The following is a 27,153-nucleotide window of genomic DNA, read 5'->3' on the forward strand; positions in this document are numbered from 1 at the left end:
TCTCGAGAAGCGCTCGGACCTCGCGGTCCCCCTGACGTTGACGGACACGTTGGCGCTGCGCCGCCGCCTAGCCGGCCGGTGATGAGAGATTATTTCCAGAGATGTAGCCGCGGCCGCGCAGCTCCGTTACTTGGAAACAGTCAGAGATTTTCTGCGGAAAGTTTTTCTCCTCGGATGGAGGAAGTTTTGAGACAAAGCGGCAGCAGCGGGGCTGTGTTTCTCCACCGTGTCGGTAAGCGAGAAGATTTACTTTGAAGTTGTTGATTTAATTCAGCCCGCCGGTTGTTTGGGACTAAACTTTTCACTTTTCATCCTCCGAAATCTGCTGTTTGAAAACGGCCTAAACTAAACAATCATTACATAAAAGGCTACTCATATATATAATCAATGTAACTAAATACATTTACTTTGGCAATGCAATGCTACTTAAGTACAGTTAAGTATTCTCATTTATGCTACTACATTTATATACTACATTATATTTAGAGTGAAATACTGTACTTTTTACTGGATTTATTTGACATCTGTACAGAATAAGATGGGTTTATAAAATATGGTGGATTGATGCACATCAATCTGCCTTGTTGAAATTATTATTATTTTGTATTGATTTAATCCTTATCAATCAGGCAATTGTTGATGATTAGTTCTCTTTTTGAAGAGAGACCTGAGAACAAGGAATATTCACAAGTGATCCTATCGTTTATAGTGTGACGAAGCGGTCTATAATTTGTATTTCTTTAGATCTCAAATTGAGATAGCATCTTATAATTTCAAGATCACATTGTTTTAAGTTGTTAACTTGTCTTTGGCAGTACCAGTGTCTTATTGTATGTTTTTCTGTCTGACAGTGATGATGGAGGCACCCGGGCTTTGAATGACATGATGTCTTGGGGGGAGTTCATCGAGCTCCGTGACCTGAGGCCGGACAGAGAGCAGATAGAGTTGACAGATGGCACACATTCGCCCTGCTCACCTCCACGCCTAGAAAGAGCCAACGCCCTGAGGATTAGCCCAGGGAAGGTGCCAGACCTGCTGAGCCGGGCGGGGATCATCAGGGTCCTGAGCAGTACCCAGGACCCCCAGCTCCCCGAGGAGAAGGGCGAGGGACACGACTTCCAGCCCTGCAGCCACGCTCAGCCCACATGGTGTGACCTGTGTGGAGACTTCATCTGGGGCCTGTACAAGCAGAGCCTGCGGTGTGTCAGTGAGTAAGCTGTCTGTGCACGTGGGTGCGTGCATGTGTGATTACCTCTGTGCATTTACAGAAGTAGAAGTTGTAGCACGACTGAGAACAAGAAGAAAATGGGTCAAACAAGGCCACCAATGTAGTTGCAGGTCAAAATAACCCAGTACTCATTCTCAACACATATAAATCTTCCTCTTTATTGGCTCGGTTTGCCATGCCATACATTTTCTCCATGTTGTTAATTATTTTAGTAGCAGTATCTAGCATGCAGTTGTTTATGTGGTTTTGGTGGTGAGATCCTTAGTGGGCCAGGGTCTGCTACAGACCAGTATGCTCTTCTTGCTCAATACTCATCTTAGAGTTGCAATAGTCTTAAAGTTTTCATCAACTGAAACCACTGAAATATAGCTGGGGTTTATGTAAAGCATTTAGTGTGCAGAAAAAACAAAGCTTCTTAACAGTGATCTAAAAAATGAACCGCAGTTGAATCACAAAGAAACAGTGACACAAAGTGAAACTGTTTTTAACATAGATCTTTTTTCCTCACATATGGAAATACTCAGGACTAGTTTCAATGCATTAGTGATCATAGCATCATTACAAAACATAAAAAAGCAAAAAAAAGCAACAAAACATTGTTACATGGCAGAAATGTGTAATTTGAATGATATACTATATAGTTTATTATTGAGGTCATAGTTTATAAAGATGTTGTTGAACTGAGCTGCATTATATTCAGTGGTGTTTTTAATATTCTGCCTCTGTATGTATGCAAATTAAAAGGGACAAAAATATGTTGTCCAGTACAACACCACCTTTAACCACAACCTCAATAAGAAACACACATTTGAATTTACACATTTCCAACCATGCCAACACAAATGCAGGGGAAAGCTAACTTACAGGCACTGCAATAACCAGAAATGGACAGAGGATCTCCCAGAGAACTTTCCATTCTCCAAACCGCTTATCCTATTTAGGGTCACAGGGGCACTGGAGCCGATCCCAGCTGACATTGGGCGAAGGTAGGAAACACCCTAGACATGTCGCCAGTTTATCTCAGGGCTTATATAGAGACAGACAACTATTCACGCTCACATTCACACCTACGGGCAATTTAGAGTCTCCCATTAACCTAAGCTGCATGTCTTTGGACTGTGGGGAGGGAGCCGGAGAACCCGGAGAGAACCCACGCTGGCACAGGGAGAACATGCAAACTGAGGTGACAGTGCTATAGCCACTAGACCACCGTGCAGTCCCTCCATTTAGAACTGTACTCTACAATATCATCACATGCGTGCTTACAGCAGACGATATCATGTATATTTATGTGTTTGGCAGCGGGTGTGTAAATCCGTTACTTTCTACACTTACAGATTGTAGATTCACGTGCCACTACCGCTGCCGTGCTCTGATCCGGTTGGACTGCAGCTGGGACCGAGGCTCTGCGGCTGACCACACGTTTGTAGTGGAGCACACCATAGAGACAGACACCAATGTGGTAAGGACCTTTTTTATTTGGCATTATGACTGGCCTGATTCTCTGGTTGTTCATACGCAGCCGTGTTCACGATCAAAGAACGCAACATCAATAAGTTGTTGCCTTATTGTACCACCATGGTTACCATTAAAAATGAGACAATCAACCAGCCTCTGCTTTGCATGTTACATTACGTGCTACCGGGTAATTCTGTCTGATTGCTTTGAGGAGCAAAGATCAAATGTTTCATGGTCAAAAATGGGAACACTTTTACATGGATATAAATACACTGCGTCAATCCAGTTCCACTTACTGCAAACTAGGGGAAGTTTGTTATTGTTGAGAAACACAACACGTTACAGGTAACAGCTTTTGCACGATCTGGTTCAGTTTATTTAAGTACTGCAGTGAAACATCTGTTTGCAAAGTCTGTGAGCAAGCTGTTACACTCACTGAGTTATACATTTAAGAAAACAGACTCAACACCATGAATTTTTCAGCATGATGTACCATAAATTGTTTTCACTTTAATTGTAGAGTTACATGTTTTAGTCATTTCTGCTTTGTTGTTTATAAGATAAGATAAAATAAGATAAGATAATCCTTTATTAGTCCCGCAGAGGGACATTGCAGGATTAACGCAGCAGACAGGTAAAGCGCACACAAATGACACATAGTAGAATAAAAAACAAGAAATATAAATAAACAGTAAAGCCGTAATAAAAACAGTAAATAATCCACAATAGTTGTATTACATATACAGAGAGAGTACAAAATATTTTAAAAAGTATTTATGTTGCACCAGTTGGAGTGACCAAAGGGATTGAAGTGAGGAATTATAGGGGCTCAACAGGTGCAAAAATCATTGTACTATACCCTATCCAGATAAACAGACAGATAAAGTGATGTCCTAACGGCTCTACATCTTAAATCTTACTAGAAGACTCCTCACTGGGCTTTTCTGTGCCACATTGTTATTCATAAAGAGGGGAGTCAAGGCTACGGGCCCATAGTCGTTCAAGGCAGCTGGGTTTGGTCTCTTGGTAACAGGTTTAATTCACTCCTCTATTCAGCGCATGTTGCTTATTAAAGGATGTCTGGAATGTAAAAACTTCAGCAGAGTTTGAACAGTATGAAGACATTGCTAGAGATTGTCTTGGTGCTTGGGTTATTGTGTGCACAGGCCTTTTACGCAACAGACGTTTTCACTTGACATTGCAGGAGAAAGTACAGGTGGAACTAACAGACCATTGGTAATGGCTCCGTCACAGTGGTGTGTACCAGAAAGCAGTGCCAGGGAGTCAGCATTCGAAGTACCAGAGCCATAATTAATGTAATTAAATAACACCTGTATTTGTCCTGCTATGAGCTAAGACATCTGCAGTGAAAACCGTACCACAAAATCAGAGTTGGTTCAATCAGAGAATAATGTGAGAACAGCGGGAACTCCTGTGAACTCCTAACTTCACACTAGGAGGCTCCAAAGTATTTCCTCCCAGTACATGTTGGCTAGTACTTGTGTGCTAATATCCAAAAAGATATGACCAACTCCTCAGCATGTGAGAAAAACACTGAGGATAGTTTACAAATGTCCCCACCAGTTGGACACATGCCCTTGGTTTTTATGTTCTCTGTGTTATTACTTGAACCAATTGAAATGGTACGCGAGAGCGGCATGTTCCAGATGAAAAAAGGAACAAAGTGGATTGTTCATCTGTCTCAAAATCATTGCTTTAAATGCAGAAATTAAAGTTTTCTGGAGCCAAATTCGCTCTACAGGGTTATAAACTTAGTACAGAGTCCTCATCTTTAGTCATTTTATAGTATCCGTCCACCTGATGGTTAAAAAGGAGTTCACATTGCAGCATACTGAAAACTTGGGATTCATAGGGGTTTTTTAAAGCTGAAATTTCCAACTTTACACACACTGACATCTCAGATGTGACCTGAGATGCCACAACTATTAGATGCAAAAACGTATTTCTATTAAGTACTGATCTGATACCAGAGCTGTCTTTTCCTCGAAGTTAAAATATGTAAATCTCACTCAGTGGGACTCATTGGACACATTTTTATTAACATGATAATTGTTATGGCACCAAAAAAAAAGATTGGCGACTCACCATGTCGACATGAATGTAACTGATTATGAAAACATAGGATTTTATGACATTGACAAAGAAACATTATTTATGTGGGGTCGATACCAATCTGGATTGGTGCATCCCTGTTATTTATCAATTAATTTGCAACGCAGTTTCTCAATTATTTTATTAATAGTTTGTTTGTATAGTTTTGTCTATAAAATGTCAGAACAGGCGGTTAAATGTCTTTCACAATTTCCCAGGGTTACATACAGAATGCTCTTTTTTTTCTGACCAACTGTCCAAAACTTAAAAGTCTTTTATTTATAAAGATTAAAAAAACAGAGATAATTAGTTTTAATTAAGCCACTTCTGTGTCGGTACATGCCAACTTGCATATAATCAGAAACATCTGTTTGCCGGTCATACTTGGAACCTGGAAGCTGACTTAATTTTACAAAAACTCAAACACCATATGAAGGCAGCATAATGAAGGATCCTAATGAATTGCATTATGGGAATTATAGGATATAGTTAAAGCACTACTTGTCACTGAACGTTAAGCCATTTCAGCCTCTGCTGCTTTGATTATGTTTTATTTATTGTCTTCCTCTTCCTTGAGTTCCCTGGTTGTATGGAAGTCTGATCCTAATTTTTTATTGATCGATGAATCGATTTAATGACAATGTTTCAGTGCAACTGAACATATCACACCCATATCAATTAAGTGCTTCTGTTTGCACATGGTGATTTCGAGGGATACGGGGTATCTCCCTCTTTTCCCCTGAGAGATAAGATGGTTTCCTCCACTAAAATGTCACAGAACGTGGCCGTCTAAACTCTAGTTTTTATGTTTGGGGCCTGTAAGTTCAACATATTGACTTGTAGCTCATACATTGAAGAATAAAAAGGTTCACATGCTGTCTGGCCGCATGTGACCAGGCAACAGACTGTGGGACCAGGCCGACCTCTTATCACATGACAAGCCCAGCGAGGGGGAGCAACCGTGGGAGAGGCGGCAAAACGACAGGGGGGAGGAGGGGGATGAAGTCTTTGGCATTTCCCCTCGCCGGCCAATCGTGACCGGCTTTGGTGGGTTTGTGTATTTTCCAAACTCAGCTCAACGGACCTGGGTGGGGCCTCGAGGGGAAGGAAGCGAAGGAGCTAGGGCGGGGGCCCTGAACGCATCCTGTTTCACACAGACTAGTTTGTACAACGTGGCCCGGTGAAGTTAGAAGAGGAAGAAGAAGAAGAAAAAAAGACAGTAGTATTTAGTCGATTAGACAGTTGTTATCAAGGCGCAGCAGAGATATTCCGTCCTCGAGGAAGATTAGTTCACCGTGATTTACAACATTTTCCGCCAGACTTCTGTTTCGCCCGGTTTTGTTTTGAGCGAACTTGCAAAGGTGATTCTAGCTTCACACTTCTTCAGTCGTCGTATCTTAATTTACGGTGTTTTACCTTTTAGTGCTAAAAAGCTTTTTTACCGGTAGTCAGCATGACAAACGCGGCTAGCAGCTCGGAGAAAGCTCCGTCCTTCGACATGACCTGGGGCAGCTCCACCAGCAGCGGCTACTGCAGCGAGGAGGAGCCCGACCAGGAGTTCGAGCAGTACTTCACCGCCAGGACCTCGTTCTTCCCCAAAACCCGGAAACCTATCGTTACTGCTGACGTAAAGCAGGTGAGAAGTCTAAAAAAAGAAGAAGTTAACTACAACATAACATTAGGCTTAAATACCAAAAAAAGTCCTGTTGTCAATGTAAAAAGGAGAAGTGAGACTACGCAGATGCTGACGTGGTGGTTCCTCATAACTAACGTTTCTCTCGCGTTATTTGATGAAGTTTCTGCGCTCTTTTTTTTGACAGTTTTTCCTGCCTAAATTGAGTATTTTATCCTCGTGTTTAGGAGTTAAATGCAATAGTGTGTTGCTCAAGGGCACTCCGGTAGAGATGATGATTGCCAAGTGAGCTTGCAAGGGTGGAGCGCTGGTTCTTCCAGTTATGAGTCAATAGACATGAGACTCATAATTAAAAAATGTATTAAGAACTTATTAAAAGCCATGTCAGCACTGGTGGAATCCAGTAACAAAGCACATACCCACAACTGAACTCTTGCAGAGAACAAATCAAATGTCATGTTTTGTGACGCACACCGGCTTCTCAAGTTTCCACCCTAACACCCACCATTCATTGACTATTCAGGGTTCTCATACTTATTTTTCAACCACGGATGATTCATGTGTTGTTTTGGATTTGTTAATTTTTTGATCCTTTAGTCACCCACGCCCACTCAGGTATCAGCTTTCTTTATTGGAAAACGGATGTTGTATATTGTAAAACTCAGTGACATTCACCCTTTTTGTGTCTCTGTGCAGAAGCCATTTTTGATTCATGTTGGCACTGTCAACTGTGTTTTTGGAGATAACACTTCTTTGGTGGACATGTTGAAATGCTGCTGTTGCAGATGTTGTTCCTGCTGTTACCATATGGGAAAGCTCAACATGGCCCCCATATTGATTAGTTGACTTGTTACAGCAGCATATTCACTTGAGTCTTTCATTCTGCATAAGGATTGCCACTATTGATCTTGTTCTGCTGGACGTAGATTTATAAGCAAGCCAGCTCGTTTAAAGCTTGCAACTTTGCCTGGTTAGTTTTTCATCCGACAATCCATAGTAATAAAGAGAGGCACAGTATAGTTAGATACAGTTACACAATATTTTGAGGGGGAAAAGAAACTCCCGAAGGAATGCTTGTTTGTAATAATGGAGAAATCTGCATATGTCTCAATGAAGTGTCCACAGATACTGGATATTGATTTCACTTCTCAGGAAATCCCCCTGCTCCTATGAACCTCAAGGAATTAGCTGGCATACAGTATGGAAAATAAATTAGTGCTGCCTCGCAGTTCTGTTGTATTTTCTTTGTATACAGGAAATACTGATTGGTCAGTTCACTCAGGAAAAGCCCTAACTGAGGTAATGGTCATGCAGACGGTGAGGGCCAAATGTGCATGACTGAAACATGACTGCGATAATGCGGTTGATGAGGCAGCTGACTTCACAGGATGTGTCTCTAAAACACAGGAGGGCTTTGTCTCTCCCACTTGGGAAAGCCAGAGAGTGGAGGCTATTTATACATGAACACCAAGTCGAAGAATGCAATGCAGAACCGTTGTTCGCACTCATCACTAACAGCTGCAAGTTGCACATACCCCTCCTTCCTCTACCCCTCCGAGGCCGAGGAATCGGAGCAGTCGAACAGGATTGGGTAGAGCTGACATCATCGTTTTTTGCCTTTGCTGCGTTGTCAGGAAGTAGAGCCTGACGCAACTGGTGCTCACTGTTAGAAATACCGGTGGTCGAACCGGAAGTCAATTCATAACAGCTTTACCAAAGTTTGGCTTTTTGTAATCTTCTGAACAATATAAGTTTTGGAAGAGGAACTTATTTCAAACAAATTTGGATCACGCCACTGTAGCTTCTACATGATGGCGTCAGTTCTTCTAACTTTCTCAATTCCTGAAAACTTTTTTTGAGAACTACAATATTTTCATACAACAGCAGCATTTGTAAGCAAGATCTTTCCCCCCTATAAAAGTCCTATCCTTACTCAAGAGGGTCTTCAACACATCTTTTATGTTTTGGGGATTGGTACAAAAGTGTGTTTGTAACTTAATGCACAACTCATATCCAGTGTCCATACATGTACCTGTACATTGTGTGCGTTCCTTGGCCCTGTTGTGGTTTGGAGATGAGCCCTGCCACCTGGTGGTTTAACACTGTAACTCCTCACTGTCCCCTCCAGGATGAACACATTGAATGGGGAAAGCAAGAGTTGACTACTGCAGATATTCAGCAGAAGGTGAAGGACTACAACGCTCAAATAAACAGCAATTTGTTCATGAACATGGTGAGTAGTGATGATTGACAACAAGTCCATGCATTTTTAAAGTGACAAGATTTTTCATTCAGTGAAACATTTTTATTTTACTCAACAGAACAAGGATGGTTCCTACACTGGCTTTATAAAAGTGCAGTTCAAGTTGGCTCGTCCTGTGTCAGTTCCACCTCCAAAGAAAGGAGGTCAAGAGGCTGCACGGAGGAAGGCCAGCGGAGTGAAGCGTCGCACCTCTTTCTACCTGCCAAAGGATGCATCCAAGCATCTACACATAAGCTCGCGCACTTCTGCTCGAGAGGTCATCGAGGTTTTGTTGAAAAAGTTTACTGTGGTTGACAATCCTGGCAAGTTTGCTCTGTTTGAGCGTAGCGAGCGTCATGACCAAGGTACCGCTCCACTTTGTTATGTTTACACATTGTACTCCTGCTGTATTTTGAAATCAAAATGTGCACGCTTTACATTAATTTGAGTTCCCCCCCCTGCTCTTTCAGTTTATGTTCGCAAGGTGTCTGACAATGAGAGTCCTCTCCGCCTGCGTATGTGTGCTGGGCCCAATGAGAAAGTCCTCAGCTTTGTTCTGAAAGAGAATGAAACTGGAGAAGTCAATGTGAGTGAAACATTAATTTGAGAATAACAGCCAGACCATGTGGTTAGTTTATACAGTGTACTTATTGCATTTTTCTTACAGTGGCATGCCTTCTCCATGCCTGAGTTGAAGAACTTCAATCGCATTCTGCAGCGTGAAGAGGAGGAGCACGTCAAGCAGATAGTGCGGCGGTACGCTCTGGCCCGTACTAAGATGCAGGAAGCTCTGGCTGGCTCGACCCCCGGCTGAGACGACTCTGCGCTCGGGGGGGTTAAACGTGCACCTCTTGGCTGAACAATCTCCTGAAGATGACCAGTCATCGCTGCATCCAAAGATCCCAGATAATACAACTCTAAACGCCTCTTGGGTGAACGAGAGAGTGAGACAGCGCGCAAGACAATGAGAGAGAGAGAGAGCTAGCGCGAATGTGCGTGTGAAATGATGCGAGAGATGAGAAGTGCCTTACACCTGGAGAGTCTGATGTGCCTGAGAGAATTGAGTTGAGAGAAACGACACTGGCAGATGAGACTGTGGTTGTATCCAGTAATGTACCTCAGCTGTGTCACTTTAACTTTAAAGAAAATGTCAGGGAGGGTTTTTAGCACTTTTGGGGGGTTTAAAAATGTAATACATATACATTTGTAGATGCAGAGCTAAAGTTCAGGCCCATAGCTGATAATCACACATCTGGAAGTTGCATTCCTTTTTTATTTTTCCAGATTACAAAATTGGTAAAAAGTCCATTCATGACATTACTGCCAGATTTGGGTTAAACCTAATATGGTCTTTGAACAACCTACCATGAAAAACAATAACTTCCACACTGACATGTTTTTCCATTTCTCATATTAGAAAGTTAAATACACATTTGTTGCTGACGAGTATTTGGATTTTCATTTGACCCAGCCTCAAAAATCTGCCATGTCCTCTATACACCCCTGATGGGTGCAACTCGTTTTTTTTTTTTTTTTTTTACTGTCAAATTGTGAATTTGACAGATGTATGGACATTTGTATGAAACTATGAATGTCAGAGAGGGTGTCACTCTGGTTGACTGGAACCTTGAATGAATATTGGTATACATGTGTTTCACTGAAAGCTGTTTGTCTTTCCTTCATATCTTTGTTTTTTTCCTGTCCTTTTGAGAAAGTGTGTCTTTCGTTCTTCAGTTCACTATCATTTATCCGGCTATGCACGTATTTACATGTTGAAGCTAAAATTCAAAAATGTGACGTGCACCGCGTTCAGTAAAGAATACCCCAGTTCAAATACGTTTCTGTATTTCTTGGATATTATAAATACAAGTTTAATTATGCCCTTCAGACACGAAAACCCCTAACCCCATCGAGTTAAATGCATGTCCACCTGCCCATCATTCAGATTACCGTCTCTGACATGATGCTAAGCAGTACAAGGTACAATGACGTCCTGTAACTGTCTCGGTCCCGCCTGCCTGTCCGATCAGCTGATCGCCATCGTAAGGACCAAAACAAGCTAACGCTAGCTTAACGTAGCCGGAGGTAAAAGTTATGAAAGGACATGACGATTTAATTGTGTATTATAAGGTAAGATATTGTCTAGAAAAGCATGTATCGCGTTTGTCAGTCTAGGGCCCAAATTATTTAGTGTTTGTTTCGGAGACGCATCGCTGTTTTGTCGGGCTAGTTGACGCTTAGCTGCTTGTAGCTAACCTGCGTCAGCGGCATAAGCTAACGGGCTAACTCACCTAAATATGCGTTAGCTTCAGCTAGCTACGTGTCATTGGCTACACTGGCCCATTACTAAGATGGTGCTTTATGAGACATGTTCTGTGCATTACGGATACACTAACGGTTGTTTTTATACCCTAACATGGCAATGTAACTCTCGTTAAGAAGCAGATTAGCTCGTGTTTAAGGTTCGGTAGATATATAATGTGTTAGCTTCCTGTGAAGCTAATGTTACATTGTAACCTTTAAGCATCACGTAAAGGTTACAATGTAACGTTAGCTTCGACATTGTCTCGTTGAGTGAACATATTTGTTTTTGCTTGTATCGTCTGTATCGTCCATCTTAAGCTTAACAACGGTTCTTGTAAAGCATATTTTCATTCAATTGCGTTTCTAAATCTTATTCGGACTTATCATCACATTGATAATAGCTGTGCATTAATATAGTGCATCAGCCATTCATCAATACACTATTGGATCCATCGTGTCACACGTCACTTGCTAAACAAACAGTGTTTGACATCAGGCAGCAGAGTTAGTAGTCACACAGCTACCTGAACACCTGGCAGAGAAAGTCATGTCTGATGTGTGTGTTTCTTCTTCTCAGATCCTGGCTTTGATAAGGAAGTGAGAGTGTCTGGCCACCAACCAGATTGAAAGCATTAACTGGAGATTAACTATGTTTTATCTCTGAGAATGGGAGGAAGTGGATCCAAAGTCAAAGGCGTCTGGCCTTTCTCAGGCAGTGGAAATGGAGGGGATTCAGCCAGTGATGGGAGCGAGCAGTCTGTGGCTCCCCTCAAAGGTTCCAGAAATGCCACACCGTTTGTTTTTACCAGGAGGAGGTAAATAATACATGATTGGAAAATGGTAAAGGTTTGCTTCACCCAAATCACAACTTATTTTCTTAAATAATCACAGTGAAGTACAAGCAAACAAAAAACCAAGATGTTATGAAATATCCTGGAAATACAATGGAGGTTAACGGCTGTCTAATAAAGGCATTTTACGCCTCTGTTATATAGCTGGAAGTAGAGATAAGACACAAAACAGGGGGAGAGAGAGATGGGAATGACATGCAACAAAGGTCTCAAAGTGGATACAACAGGGGATGCTGGGATTCATGGTCGGCACCCTAACCCCTACTTTCACCTGGGCGCCTCAAATAGAAATAGTGGATGATACTGAGCTTCAGTCAGGCAGATCTGTTAAATGTATAAACTTTATTCATCCTTAGCAAGGCAATTCAAAACAGTCAATAGCAGAGTACACACACAGCTAAGAACACAAAACAATACAATAAATTGGTAAAAAAAAAAAAGTGTATAGTAAGAGCTAAAACTGCTAGTCGTTAGGCACATTAGTCAGCTGTGGAAAGTAAGGAGCCGTACCTCAAAACGTCTGCACATTAAACTTTGGTAGATGCCGCCAGAGGTATGTGAGAAAATATAAGATAGTGTTTTAGTTTTTTGGGTAAACTGAGCAAGTTTCCATCTCCTGACTTGTAGTTTTAGAATAATATTGACTTACTGTGTTGGCAGTTCTTTGTACTATGACGAGGATGGCGACCTTGCCCATGAGTTCTACGAAGAGACGTTGGTGACAAAAAACGGCAGAAAGAAGTCTAAGTTGAAGAGGATTCATAAAAATCTGATTCCACAGGTGAGCCAGGAACAAATTTGGGCAATGCTGAGCTGAGTAAAGGATGTTCTGAATGAATTATTGATTTGAATATTTGTGTACTTATTTTTTAGGGAATTGTGAAGCTTGACCACCCCTGTATACATGTAGATTTCCCCGTCGTCCTCTGTGAGGTGTGAAACGTTGCACTGGACTGATCTACTATGAGGTGCAGCAACAGCTCTTCTTCCCGGAGCAAAGTTTTGTCCCCGTGTCAAAGCATCAAAGTCAAGACTGGAGCCGTGGACCGGAGAGCAAAAGGAAATTTCAAAATATTGTATAAAACTGATATACTGAATGAAATGTTATACATTTGAATTCAACTTCGTTCAGAGGGTGCCCTGTTCACAAAACAATCCATATTTTGATATTCACAGAAGTAGCGTTGGTCCAGGTTGTGTGTCCACTACCCAGCTGATATGTAAGCAGTCTTCGAGAATACATCAAATGAAGTTGTATTTCTCTTGTGAGTTTTTTTGCAGGGAAAAACATCCTTGATGTGAAAAAGGCTTTAACGGTTTATGCCTTCTGTGAGACGTAGAGTGAAACTGTGTCTTTGTGTGTGTACATGTGTGCACTTTGGTTTGTTTAAGTGAGTATGCGTGAGACTGGGACGGAAGATGTAGTGACAGGGTAGAATAAAGAAGGATTGTGGAATTTATTATATATATGGTCATATTCTGTATTGTCACGTCTGAGTCTGTCTCAGTAACCGGAGCTCAGACCTGCACTAGTGAACATAATGTACTGTAAATAATATCAGATTTCTTAGTTGGAAATACTTGAATAAATGGTTTACTGAGCTGAATATCTGGACTCAATACCTTTTCTATGATGTTAGTTATGGCCTCTTATTACTATTGAGTTATGTCAAATAACACTTTTTTTTTTCAAACCAGATAAAATGTTAATTAGAGGTCTTTACAGGTGCTGGAAGGTATATTTAGTTATTTTTGAACAGACGACCACACAACCTTTTTCCCCCTGTTTACAGGCGTCATGCTAAGCGAGCCATTCATATGGAATCCAAAGTGGTATCAATCTTTTCATTTCGCAAAACAAGTATCAGTCGGCAACTATACAGAAAGAGCCGCAGTTTTAGAACAAAAACTAGAATGTGCTCTGTGCAATGATTTGTGCTCTTTGCAATCATTTCAGTTTGCTGGAAGTGAATGGACAAGATGAGATTGCATTCAGTCAAGTGGTCACTTTTAAAAAATGTAGTCAGCGATTCCTGCACTTCCATGACAGCTGTAATTATAACCCTGATATTTCCAGTCTTATTTTTAGCTTTTCCTCATTGCCTTCTTGAATTTCCTTGCTCAGCTGTACAGCTGCTGTGTGCAACTAAAGCCATATTTGATTTATTTCTATCTAGGTATTATGTAGAGATGGAGATAATCTGCAGACATTACAATACATTTCATTCCCACAACATGTAAGGTATCCAACCTCTAGATGGCAGCAGAAATCTATACCCGTACTAACTCAAATGAGTTTATGTGATCAAGTTGTGTCATGCACTGCATGCTTGCACTCTTACCTCTAGTGAGAATCCTGTGCAGTTAGACTGACCAAAAGGGCTGAAGATTTAATTAAATGTTGCTAGACGGACACACTGAAAGACTCCAACCGTGACCGGCTAAGTCTTCCGTTTCCACCTTGCAGAATATGAAACGTTCAAAGCAATGTAAACATATTTCAGCAATCCCCCCAATGGATGGGTAGGGCTTCCGTTGCAGGCATTCTCTTGTGTCTGTAATTGTGTGGAATGTAATTGGGTGTGTGTTTGGGCCAGAGGACAGTCCTTTGATGTGCTTCCTCTCCACTGGTCTCTGATGCTTTGCTAAAAGTCCAGCTAGTATTATAAGGAAGAACCACTTTCATAAAAAGCCATGAAAGAAAACTAAATGAATATGACACTATAAAGCTCTATTGATCTTTACAATGTTTTCAGTGATGTATACAGGATTTTTTTTAATAAAAGGGATACATTGTCCATGTGACTGTGGCTGGGAGAGAAAGTCATTATAAATGATCAGCAGCCTTTAAAAAGATGTAAAACATGCAATGAATTATAAACAATAGAAATATTGTTTTCTCAGGGACACGTAACATCACATAACATACTATAGTGCAGGGGTCTCAAACTCAATTTGGCTTGGGGCCACCGCTGGTATTGTGACCTCATCGGAGGGCCACACAGAAAGCGCAATATTTTTGAAAGTTTACTTATTTATTTACTTTTACATTCATAACATATTATCATCATACAAACAAAAAAGGCAACCAGCAGTTTCTATACATTTTTATATTAGTTTTTAACAGTGCAAATATATGTATATATTGTTTTAAATAACTTATTGAAACTGCACCGAACCATCAAATGCAATCCCTGAAATGATTTGTACTTTGAATGAATGACTTTGTACGCTTCTGCTCACACAGATGAGCCACATTGGCCCTGATTGAGGTGACAGTGGAAACCTTGATCGTGGTCACAGTAGAAACCCTGATCCAGGTCCACAGTGAAAACCCTGTTTGAGGTCACAGTGGAAACCTTGATCCAGGTCACAGTATAGAAACCCTGATCCAGGTCACAGTATAGAAACCCTGATCCAGGTCACAGTAGAAACCCCGAGTACAGCTTCACGATAGGCATCACTAAGCCTGGACCTGAACTTGCATTTATTAGAGTTCATAGTGGAGAAAGGTTTCTCACAGATATGTGCTTCCAAAAAGGTACATTACCCCACTGATCACTTTTGTATGCTCAGGGAAGGATGGAGGCAATTATCTCAGAAATGGTCCAGTCATGTCTGGTTTTCCTTGTGACTCTCTGAATTTAGCTTTTAGATCACTGTTGCACTGCAAGTCAATAAGTTCCATTTGCAACATTCTCGGGACACTCTCCACATCTGCTGTGAAGGGGTCTGTAAACAGCTGGAAAGTGTCACGACGTGCCTTGAAGTCAGCAAAACGTAGATCAAACTCCTGCAGTAGGTTTTCAATAGCAGAGGCATATTCCTCACCGCTGAAGGCTGTGCCCTCATCCACAAGAGATCTGCATGTTGTGAAATGGCTGAGAGTTTTTGCAGAAAGCTGAGTTTTCCACAATTTCTGTTTCGCGGAGAAGGCTTTCACATTTTCACAAGTTGCTGTGATTAGCTCACCAGGGCCCTGGAGCTTCAGGCTAAGATGTTCAGCTCCTGTGTTATCAACATCAGAACCATTTATTTGCCAGGTATGTTACACATATAAGGAATTTGTCTTGGCGGGTGAAGCATACATTGGACAAACAACAACAATCAACATAGTGCAATAGGAACATATTACAATTACAATAGAATTACAATGACAGAATACAAAATATAAAATAAAGTCCATTAGGAAAGCAAGGTCCATAACCCATCTTGGATCATCAAGTTCAGAAACATCCATTCTGCCATCTTCCATGAAGTTCTTCACTTCTGCTCTTGACTAAAAACATCTCTTCAGGACATTTCCCCTGCTGAGCCAGCGCACCTCAGTAAAATAAAGTACATCAACATATGTTGACTTAACTTCTTCAGAATATTGGTGACATACAACATGCAATCCTTCAGAAACTGGCCTTCGGTGAACGGCTTAACTGCTTTGGCGATTAACTCACTCACCACATAACTTTATGAAAAAGACTTTGCTGAGACACGAGTCCTCTCCGAAGCTGCGTGGCTCGTTTTTTCCTCTTGTCTCCCAGGTACTTCTCATACTGTTCTCCGTGTTTAGTCAAAATGACGCTTGAGATTCAAAACGGATACTTTTTCTTTGCATATGAGGCAAGTGGCAATTAGCATTAGGTGCGGGTGAGAAAAACGCGCGGGCCGCACTAACACTAAACTTTGATGTCAAGTAGGGGGCCACAAAATAACAGCTTGCGGGCCGCGAGTTTGAGACCCATACTATAGTGGCTTGAAGTAAAACAGCAGTGTAGCCTTTTTTTAAATCTCTATTCACAGTTGATCGTGTTATTGAGGTCTTGTGTGATCACACACGGTGCTTGTGGTGAACAGAGTTGCTGAAAGATTAGAAATAATGATGTATGGTACCATCCTGTGTTTCTAATCAATACATAAAGCCACATGAACATGTAGGTTTATGGGCCAACAGCTGCAGTGGAATAACAATATGCATTTTAGGGCCTCATAGTTAATTTAGCTACTTTTCCTCACAAATGAGGTGTTTTGAATCTTGTTGTTCGCCTGTGCAATCAGGGCAAACGAGGTAGTGAACTTGTATTAAGGTCAAACCCAAGAAATGCCTTATATCCCAGTTTACCAATTCACACGATTACCCAAATGCATCGCAATGCATTAAGTGTTTGAGACCCAAAGTGAAGGTGACAGGGCCTGCTTCCCGTTTCCCTGCCATTGTGTTTTGTTCCCTGGTGGTCTCTGAGTTCTGCTGATGTAACGTTCAGGAGGCAGAGGTCAAAGGCAAGCGGAGATGAGAAGGAAACCAAAGCCACTCCTTTGTTCCTTTCCCTCCCCTCTTCATTCACAGGGGTTGTTCATGCTCTACATTTTCCTTAAGCACACAGAGAGAGTAACTGATGACATGGTGAGGTGAGTCAGCAAAGCTCGGAAAACAAACAGCGGAACGGGCTGTGACACAGGAAAGCATCTCACTTCCATGCTGTGACCTCACCCCACAATCATGTGCTCAGGGATCCTTCAGCTCACGAGTATCCGCAAAGAATAGTCTGATGTCCGCACGAGTGTGGAAACTAGTGGTTGTGTTTGGTTAATTAAGTGCCAATGCGCGGCCACTACCCTCTTCTCCCATGGTCATCATGCCTCACGTCTAACCCCAGATCTGCACCGTCCTATCTGCTGTACTTGGCAACAGGATGGAATGTGGTACTTGGTTACTTCACTGAGCCATTGCCAGTGGCTGTCATCGCACGCCTTCAGGCAGCAGGGACATCTGCATACCAGATGCCCTGTGCCCACTGTCTGAAGTGTGCTGGGAAAATTAGTGGAAAAAACATTCAAATCACTTGACTCAAGTAGCAACATGGAAATGTTAAAGAAGCATGTTAAGTAACAAAAGCTGTATCCAGAATTTTACTTTTTAATTATTGAAAAATGGACCCATTATGAATAACTGTCCCACACAAAGTTGTAATATATCTATGTATTTCAGTGGTGTATTTAGGTACATTAATTCAAGTATATTTCATAATGTTTATTCTACTTTATACTAGAGCCTCCATTTCAAAAGCACATGCACTTTTTACTCCATTACTACTTATGTACTTTTACTTTTTGAATGCAAGACTTATACTTGTGATGGAGTATTTGTGTGGTATTGATACTAAGGTACTAAGTAGAATATCTGAATTGTTCTTCCAGACCTGAGCCAGGGTGGTATCTACTGCAAAAAATAACCAAAGGTAAATCACAGAGTAAATACAACTATTACATAAACAAAGAGTAAAAGCCTATTCTGATAGTTTAAATTAAACACGGTTTTAGAAATGTGCATCATGAGTTTGAGGACCAGGTCCGAAGGTCTTGAAAACCATTTTTAATCATCTGCTCATTATAAACAATTGGCTCATAGTGAACACGTTGCAAAACGTAGAACACCTCTTGCTCATAATAAGCACGAGGAGCAATGAAATACTCCTCAAGCTTTTAAACTAGAATAACGTTTTTAATGTCGCAGTATTCAGAAACTATATCTGACTATAACGTAGCTGAAAGGTCACGGGAACACAGTGGGCATTTGTGGGCATGCTCTTATTTTTAGGGATGTGGCTAATGCCCTGCTGTGACCTTCTGATTCTTGACATTGCTCTTTACAGTATATCTGTTTCACGGCGTAGGTGGAGAACTTTTTGGACAGATCTATTCGCGCCGCCGCGAGAAAACCAAAAGAAACCAGCACGATTAAACCAAAGCGTAGGTTCACAGAACTTTGACCTGCAGGTTATGTGTCGAGTTCAGGTTAAGAAGCATGTGGCTGCAACGCAAGACACGCTAACGGAGTTGTCGGGAAGTCCGGTTGGTTTCGCCACACTTCCACTCCCCCCTTTTCTGGACATGAATGGAACATCCTGAAAGTGATTTGGCTCGCGGAGCAACAGAGTTGCAACTGACAACATCGCAGGGGGGCAACTTCTCTTCCCTTCGCCGACAAACAGCAGGAGTTGTAAGATACCGACCTACTGCGGATGCCTTTGTAAATTCACCTCGCCGTAGTTTTCTTACTTAAAAGCAATGTTCATTTTGAATTTGTGCAATTTCTTTTGAGGCGACACAAAAAAAAAAAAAAAAAACGCGGCTTGAAGTCGCAGGCTTCTGGTTTTTTGGAATGCTTCCTCAGTTTGCGACCAAAGGTAAGTTTGTCCAGCTGTTGTGAGACTGATTAACTTTGCTGGGGATTTGGCCTCATGCATTGCTAACATTTTTTTTTTATACCGAAACTGTACTTTAATTGAAGCCAGCTTATAGTAACTATAACAGAAGGAGTTGGGAGAGCATTAGGAATCCGCACATATAACTATGTAAATGATGATGATTTTTTTTTTAGGGCGAAAACTAGCTCGATTTTAGTTTTCTCATTATTTTTCAAGGCTGGGTTTGAATCTTTTTTAATAGTGCATAACGTTAAACTTTCTGTCAGTTGATATAAGTTGAAGTCTCAAATTCTCTGCACAAATAACTAAGATGCTTTTAATGGATACAAAAATCTACAGGTTCTTGCCATTATCAATGCTAAACCTCATAGTTTGGGATTGAAGTGTTCACTTTCTTCAAAGCATCGCACAGAGATTTAAAGCATTGCCAATAAAGACTTTAATTAGCCTTTTGAGTAGCCAACTTAATGAAGGAATGTACTGACTGCCACTTATATGAAGAGACTACATTTCCATTTCCTCTGAAACTTGTAGAGCACAGAGCGACAGTCCCTGTCCATTCACATCTGAAGACATGTTGTCCTGGACTCTGCCTGACTGGAAAGTACTGCTGCTGATTGTGCTGCTATGGGACCGCCTCTGTGCCTTAGGGATCAAACCCACGAGATGGCCACTGTATTCACAAAAGCCTTTGCTCCTCGCTTGGAATGCCCCGACTGAGGACTGTGGCCCGCGGCATGGTATTCGCTTTCAGCTGGACCTTTTCCAGATTGTGGCCTCTCCCAATGAGGGCTTTGTTAGGCAGAACCTCACCATCTTCTACGGGGATCGCTTAGGCTTGTATCCCTACTTTAAATCAGATGAAACGGCGATGAACGGGGGGCTGCCCCAGGTGGCCAGTCTTGCCAAGCACCTGGGTAAGATGCCGGAGGGAGTGCAGAAGTACATAAGGGAGCCAGGGGCCAAGGGTCTGGCCGTTATTGACTGGGAGGAGTGGCGCCCACTCTGGATACGTAACTGGGAAACCAAAGATGTGTACCGCAGGCATTCTCGTGAGTTGGTGCGTCAGAAGAACCCCACATGGCCTCCGGAGCAGGTGGGGAAAGTGGCCCAGCAGGAGTTTGAGATGTCTGCCAGGAAGTTCATGCTGGAGACGCTGAGGAACGCCAAGAACCTGAGGCCTAACCAGCTGTGGGGGTTCTACCTGTTCCCCGACTGCTACAACCACGACTACAGGCGCACTCTGGAGAACTACACGGGCCGCTGTCCTGATGTGGAGGTGGCCCGCAACGAGCAGCTGAAATGGTTGTGGACTGAGAGCACGGCCCTCTTCCCTTCCATCTACATGGCCACTGTACTACGTTCCTCAGAATCTGGCCGTCAGTTTGTCCGGAACCGAGTGAAGGAGGGGATGCGTCTGGCGTCATCAGGCGATGGGTTGGCACGCCCTGTCTTTGTGTACACCCGGCCCACCTACACCAACTCCCTGGAACAGCTGACAGAGGTGACACAACTTTAGAAACACTGCCAGTCCTGAATTTGATTTATCTTCCTGAAACTTTATTATTATTTTTCTACGTTATTACCATTCTGGTGAAGTTTAAAATGACGAATGTGTTGCTGTGCAGGTTCGGTCATGTATGATAATGATTTCTGATAACATTTAGGAAGCGGAGGATATGGACGTGTTCCCAGTAAAACTCTCAGTGACAATGTAGCTCTAACATTCAGCACAGACTTGCTCTCGCTCTCTCTGATCAGTGCATGCTGCATGGAGCTACAGCTCTGCTTTTCCTTATCGGCTCCTACAGTCCTTTCCTGTTCTGGGAGCTAACAGACAGACACCCAAATACCTCTCATTTATGTTGAGTATGCAGGAAGGGAGTTCACGTTGAAAATCTCGCTAACACCCTATGGACCGTTTTCTTATGGAATAATGAGCAGATAAGAGCTGGTGCTGTACTTCACACACAGTAGCTTATGGACATCTTGACCCTGTTATAGTGATACTGAACAGTGTATTTTTTCCTGTTAAGTCGTTTGTCTGTTAGAAACGTTTGAGGTGATAGGGTTTAAAGTGCTGTATTGTCTTTTACAGACTGACCTCGTCTCCACCATCGGGGAGAGTGTGGCTTTGGGAGCAGCTGGAATCATCATGTGGGGAGATGCAGCATATGCAAGCAGCAGAGTAAGCATCATCCACACCCTAATTATACAACACACACATTATTCACTCCGACACTACAGACAGATTTGACCATAATCATCATCATCATCTGCTAAATTGCAACTCTCCTGCTTCTGTCAGTGGTGTGTCATCTGATAACTAAGAATTATTCCTCAGGGCTCCAGTTCAAAGGAAGTGTCTTGAGTCGCATGGATGCTTTCAGATACACAGGAGATGTTTTTTCAGTCACATTTAGGCTGCTAGGTGATCATAAAATCCGCCAGTTATGAGGAACCAATTATTGCAGCATATCTTGCATTCACTCAAACTGAAGAAAATGAGACAAAATAGTTTTTGGTTGACGTGATGAAAGTTGTCCATACTTAGGTCTTTAAATAGTTAGAATAATTACTCAACGTAAATGACCAAACACTTCTTAGAAATGTGCAAGATGGACAGGCATTGATTGGAAATGCATCTCTTCTACTTTTATGATAATAAACCCATGTTATGTTTTTCATCAGTGATTCACCAGGGTCATCCTCATCTTTTGATATTATAAATATATACATTTTCATCCATCTTTATTACACAGCGTCAAGTCACCCTCAGCTCAGAATACTAACTCTGCATGTACTACTTGTGGAAGTTATCTTTTATATCAATGTATGAAGCTGTAACTGTGTACAGAGTTGATATCAGCTGTCATTAATTCCCGTAATTTTGAAAATTATATGTTAATATAGATTGTGGTGCAGCTGCAGAACAGTTTAAAAGTGTTTAAATAGGCTTGCTGCATATAGTCAGAACAGGTTTTGGCAGCATTTCAGTGACTGTTTAAATGTACTATCTTTCTTGAAGGGAAAGCTGATTTCTTGATTTAAGGGAGTGGTGACTGTTTATTTGTTTTTGTCCTCTCCAGAACAGCTGCTCTGACCTGGACTCGTATCTCCGGGGTGCGCTGAGTCAATACCTCCTCAACGTCTCCACGGCAGCAGAGCTATGCAGCCAGACATTGTGTGGTTCCCACGGCCGCTGTCTGCGCCAAAATCCAGACAGCAACGTCTACCTGCATCTGAACCCTGTCAGCCACACGATCACCACGCAGCGCGGGAAGCCGACGGTCGTCGGTAAACTCAGCGAAGAAGAGAAGAGACGTTTTCAAACCCAGTTTCAGTGCCAGTGCTACAGTGGCTATCAGGGAGAGGGCTGCGATCAGACAGACCCACTACACCAAAGAGGGACGGCATCTCACATCACGGCGTCGGCACAGCAATGTGTAATCTTACTGATCATCTCTCTGCTCCTCTGTTAATGCACCATAAATACTGTCGATACGGCTGCGTTTTATACGTTTAAATACTGAGTGAGGAGTGCCCTTTTTTCTTTCAATTGCTGTAAAATATGGATGACACAAAGTGAAATTGTAAAAGAAACACTGTGGGAATTGCAAAGTTCTATTTATTTAGAACTTTTAATCTTTTGTTTAAACAATGGAGGGCTCGCTGGAAATGACCTTGTTTACATTTTGCTCTGTTTCCTCTCGATCGCTGTTTCTCAACTTGTCAAATTCCATGTTTCTCATAGAGAGGATGTTTTGTGTGTGGGGGGGGGATGAGAAACAAGTTCATGTATGACAGTAGTAGGTGTGTGTGGTGAAAGTGGAATTGATGCACTTAAGTCTGGTAATAGCACAATAGATTTGAAGTGCCTGATCTTTTTTCAACATGACCTCTGACATCTGATGTTTTTCTGGAGGCAATTACAATATTACTATTTATTTGAATGTATTTTTCTGTGTTTTGTATGATATTTTCTGATATTTGTGTCCAAAACATGACTACTAGTTTTCTCTTAAATCAGTCTTTTCTGTATTTCAGAAGTTATTTTACATCGGGCAAATACTGACACTTTGTATGATCCTCAATTTCACTTACATGACCGCTTCTCACTTTATGGTGTTTTTTCAACTTTGGCTTTTGTCCAAGTAAATAAACTTATTTTGAATGTCCCTGTGTAATTTGTTTTCAGATTTACACTACACAATGGTGAGGGGAGAGTCAACTTTGAAGGCTAGGCAATTTTAATTATAGAGCGCCGTTCAAAAACAATATATAACAAAGTGCTTTACAGAGGCGAACAAATATATTAAACGTAATACTTTAGAAAACCATGAAAATGGCATTTATGAGGCAATGAAAACAAACAGAAAATGAGGACAAGTAAATAAGTAGTTTACAATTAGGAAGAAATTGCTTTAACACTTGCAGATTAAAACATGTGTGCCAATTTATTTAAAAAAAAGACAGAGTAAACAATGTTTTAAGCCCTGATTTAAATAAGATGATGGTTTCATCAGACCTCAGGTATTCAGGCAGCTTGTTAAGATGTTGAGCATGGAAAATAAAAACTGCTTCACCTTGCTTGGTTTTGCTACCGGGCACACTGCTTGACCCAGATGACATGAGGGTTCTGGAAGCTTAAAACACAGATTTATATACCATTTTGTGTTTTATAGACGAGTAATAGCCTGACTTGGATTTGGTTTTCAGATAACAGAGGTATTTAGCAGTCAATAAAGGACAAGCATCTGGGGGGGGGGGGGTCGGACGTCATGATTGTCCACTAAGGGAGGCAAAGCCAGCTAGTCCTCAGGGAGGGACACATTTTGCAGGCTGCTGCCTCATACCCCCTCCCCATGTAATTGTAGGGTGCCGTTAAGCCAAGAGTTATTTTTACTTCTTTTAAGAGTTAAGCAAGGCATACATTTAAATTGGCAGGAGGAAGAGTTCATTATGGCTTGCTTGACAGCTATTTAGAGTGGAACTATATTGCCTTTCCAGGTCAAGTCTCTTCAGTGAACTGTTTATTTTCAGTTTATTTTTTAATTTTTTTTTTAAACAAACTGAAAACTCTGTGTTCAGAGTTTTAATTTGCCTGTGACTTTAAATCGGTCGTAAAAATGCTGCGCATAGTTCCTATGTTGTCCGAGATTCTGTGCACACTTCTGATTGGCTGTTTTAATTTTTTTTTGCTCACTTCTGATTGGTTGGTTGAAAGCGCTCACTTTTGTTCCTTCCCCGTTTTCATGTGTCATTCAGATCATGAGACTGCTGGTTGAGTTGACCTCCACGTCCAGACCACAAAGTAGTCTCGCTAAACAAAATCCTTCTCCAGTTGTTAAACAGGTAAGTTACTGTTTTTGTTGGATTTCTAGACAAATAAATAACTGGAAGTTAAAAGCTGAATTTCTAGGTGACTTGACAAAACGAAAAAAACAACTGATTTGCTGTTTAAAGTTGCCTCACAACTTTAAACACATTTATTTTATTTAAAGTGAACAAGTTTGCAATATCCTGTCAATATTTCTCAACACAGCTGAGCTATATTAGCAGTGACATTTGGGGGATGTGAACAGTGGAAGTCTGTGATACTAACCGCCCTCTGATTTGATTGGCTCATGGGATACAGGAACATCCACCTTTTCTTCTTCTCTTCTTCCTCAAATCAAATCAGCAAAGACCATAAACTGTAAAGGCACACAAAAAATAGTTAAGCTTTATTAATATGTTATGACAGTCAATAGTTATTTTGTGTATAATATGTGAAGACAAGTTTATGACCAGAAATACTGTAAGCGGGGCATCGATGGATGTTTAATGTGAAAAAATGTGTTATTGATTCTACTGACATGAACAACAAAGTTACAGGTCGCAAAAAAAGCTACTGTGTGTTTCTGTGCTACAGTGCTGTCTTTTCCTTTTTTTTGCAGAGATGAGTTCCTTTCATCATGAGGTGCTGCTTTTCTTGAACCTGATCAGCCTCGTTTCAGGGCTGCAGTTTGCAACATCCCCTCTTTCCCAAGTGCCTTTCCTAACTGTGTGGAACGCTCCTACCGCCAGCTGTCTCTCTCAATATGGCGTGGACCTCGACTTGGGCACCTTCAGCATCGTCCAGAACGCGAACCAGACCTTCATCGGCGAAAACATAACCATCTTTTACGCTGAAAAGCTCGGTCTGTATCCCTGGTACACCAGTCAAGCAGTCGCTATCAATGGCGGGGTGCCACAGAACGCCAGTCTTGATGAACACCTCAGAGTGGCCTCTGAAAATATCAGTGCCTGGATCCCTGACAGGGATTTTCAGGGTCTGGCTGTGGTGGACTGGGAGAGCTGGAGACCTGTATGGGAGAGAAACTGGGACACTAAGCAGGTGTACTGGGTGGAATCAAGAGCACTGGTGAGGTCCAGGCATCCAGACTGGAGCCCTGCGCAGGTAGAGGCTGCAGCTCGGGTGGAGTTTGAGAAAGCTGGGAGGAACTTCATGGAGGAAACAGTGAAACTCGGGCAGCAAGAGAGACCAAATGGGCTGTGGGGTTATTATGGTTTTCCCGACTGCTACAACTCCTACAGCGACAAAAGCACAAACTACACGGGGGAGTGTCCCCCTGTGGAGTTAAAGAGGAACGACGAGCTGTTGTGGTTGTGGAACGTGTCCTCTGCTCTTTATCCTGACATCTATCTCAGCCTCAAGATGCGACCCCTTGACAGAGAAGTGCTCCTCTACAGCCACCACCGCGTCCTTGAGGCCATGAGAGTAGCAGCTCGGGGGACTCCATCCACGCCGCCCGTGTTCCCGTACGCTCGCATCGTTTACACATACACGTTAGATTTCCTCTCTCAGGCAAGTGGCAGATGTTTGAACTCTGTGCACGTTTGGGGTTGTCCTGATTTGTTGTGAATGTTCTGTGTAACCTCTTGTTTTGTTCTCCTGCAGGAGCACCTGGTCTACACCATCGGAGAGAGTGCTGCTTTAGGGTCTGCCGGGGTGGTGCTTTGGGGCGACCATGCCTTCTCCAAGTCTCAGGTAGGCCAGCAGTAATTTACCTGTTACTGATTGGAAGGTTAAGGTGATCCGATCTTCAATTTTTGGTTCTGATATAGAAACCATGCTCACAGTATGTTTCAATACCTGCCTACACGTTTTGTGTTCACAATCATGTCTTTTTCTCGTGTAAATCTATTTATTAATTAAGAGTATTTTGTAAAATAATTTCAGAATAAATTATGGTGATGCTGTTTCGTCGAGGGCAAGACAAAACAAATGGCGTGTGCGTTCTTACAGTTATAAACAAGAACAGCAACTTGATCTCTTTAATAAATGATATTGTACCAATATGTTTTTTGGAGTTCATTTTGAACTGTTTTTTTGAAACTGTGTATTACTTTAGTGTTATCATCTGTTATAATTGTTCAAATCCCATCCAATGGCACTCCTACTGAATATATGCGCCTTTAAACATGGAACACAAATATATAGTTTCTTTTCTTCTTTTAAGTCTAGATATCATAAAATATGTCGTGAAATTAGTTTTATTTTGGCATGCGTACTGGCCGGTATTCAGCCCATTTCAGAACTGAAATAAGTAACATTGCTAGCATCATCTTTGCGTTAAAGTGTTGTCTTTAAGACAGAGGCCTCAAGTGGAAATGCTTAATTGGTGAGCCTTGCTTCTCTAATTCTTTTAGGCCGTTTGTAATACTATCAAATCCTACATCGACGAGACTCTGGGTCCTTACCTGGTGAACGTGACAGCGGCGGCCGTTCTTTGCAGCCAGAGCATTTGTTCCTCTCAGGGAAGATGCCAGCGGAGGAGCCCGACCTCGAGTGTCTACCTCCACCTGGACCCTGCTGCGTGGGAGGTGGTGGCTGAGAAGAAACCAGACAGACGGAAGAACTACAGAGTTTTAGGAAAGATGAGAGAACTCGAGGTAACGTTCATGAAGTCAGAGTTTCAGTGCAAGTGTTACCCAGGGTGGGGCGGTGAGAGCTGCTCCCAACCACGTCAGGGATAAAACACTTTTCATGCCAGAGAATGTTGGAGTTTTCTTAACGAATACATTTTTATGTTTCCTTAATTTAAATGGGAGATAATTATGATTAAATCCCCATTTAC

General features: G+C 41.9%; 3 protein-coding genes across 5 annotated transcripts; all 3 read left to right on the top strand.

Moving 5' to 3' along the window:
* Positions 1–885: 885 nt before the first annotated feature.
* Positions 886–9,854, top strand: LOC306736449 (ras association domain-containing protein 1-like; the record flags this gene model as incomplete). Of its 2 annotated transcripts, XM_079218088.1 has the most annotated exons (6): positions 886–1,207; positions 2,566–2,690; positions 8,560–8,664; positions 8,753–9,038; positions 9,144–9,259; positions 9,341–9,854. In XM_079218088.1, the coding sequence occupies 6 exons, from the start codon at positions 886–888 to the stop codon at positions 9,485–9,487; spliced, it is 1,101 nt and encodes a 366-aa protein (XP_079074214.1). In that variant the 3' UTR covers positions 9,488–9,854. The 2 variants fall into 2 exon arrangements, with proteins under 2 accessions (XP_079074214.1, XP_079074215.1); XM_079218089.1 differs by lacking the exons at positions 886–1,207; positions 2,566–2,690 and adding an exon at positions 6,009–6,434 and having other exon boundaries at positions 9,341–9,499.
* On the top strand, positions 9,537–13,435 carry tusc2a (tumor suppressor 2, mitochondrial calcium regulator a). 2 transcript variants are annotated; one of them, XM_079218092.1, is made up of 4 exons: positions 9,537–9,617; positions 11,555–11,792; positions 12,489–12,609; positions 12,702–13,435. In XM_079218092.1, the coding sequence occupies exons 2-4, from the start codon at positions 11,644–11,646 to the stop codon at positions 12,765–12,767; spliced, it is 336 nt and encodes a 111-aa protein (XP_079074218.1). In that variant the 5' UTR covers positions 9,537–9,617; positions 11,555–11,643; the 3' UTR covers positions 12,768–13,435. The 2 variants fall into 2 exon arrangements, with proteins under 2 accessions (XP_079074218.1, XP_079074217.1); XM_079218091.1 differs by lacking the exon at positions 9,537–9,617 and adding an exon at positions 10,723–10,803.
* Positions 13,436–19,604: 6,169 nt separating this feature from the next.
* On the top strand, positions 19,605–27,052 carry LOC306736650 (uncharacterized protein; the record flags this gene model as incomplete). Its single annotated transcript, XM_079218301.1, has 8 exons — positions 19,605–20,534; positions 21,129–21,218; positions 22,120–22,507; positions 23,229–23,245; positions 24,299–24,344; positions 24,970–25,880; positions 25,974–26,063; positions 26,726–27,052. The coding sequence occupies 8 exons, from the start codon at positions 19,605–19,607 to the stop codon at positions 27,050–27,052; spliced, it is 2,799 nt and encodes a 932-aa protein (XP_079074427.1).
* Between the last annotated feature and the right edge of the window lie 101 nt (positions 27,053–27,153).

Source organism: Taurulus bubalis (assembly GCF_910589615.1).
Source record: "Taurulus bubalis genome assembly, chromosome: 5".
In the NCBI taxonomy this organism is placed as follows: Eukaryota; Metazoa; Chordata; class Actinopteri; order Perciformes; family Cottidae; genus Taurulus; species Taurulus bubalis.

Bases quoted from the DNA above. Each gene is read 5' to 3' on its own strand.
- tusc2a (XM_079218092.1), top strand. From the start codon at position 11,644: ATGGGAGGAAGTGGATCCAAAGTCAAAGGCGTCTGGCCTTTCTCAGGC. The intron at 11,793-12,488 runs GTAAATAATACA...CTGTGTTGGCAG, and splicing joins TTTGTTTTTACCAGGAGGAG to TTCTTTGTACTATGACGAGG. The intron at 12,610-12,701 runs GTGAGCCAGGAA...CTTATTTTTTAG, and splicing joins ATAAAAATCTGATTCCACAG to GGAATTGTGAAGCTTGACCA.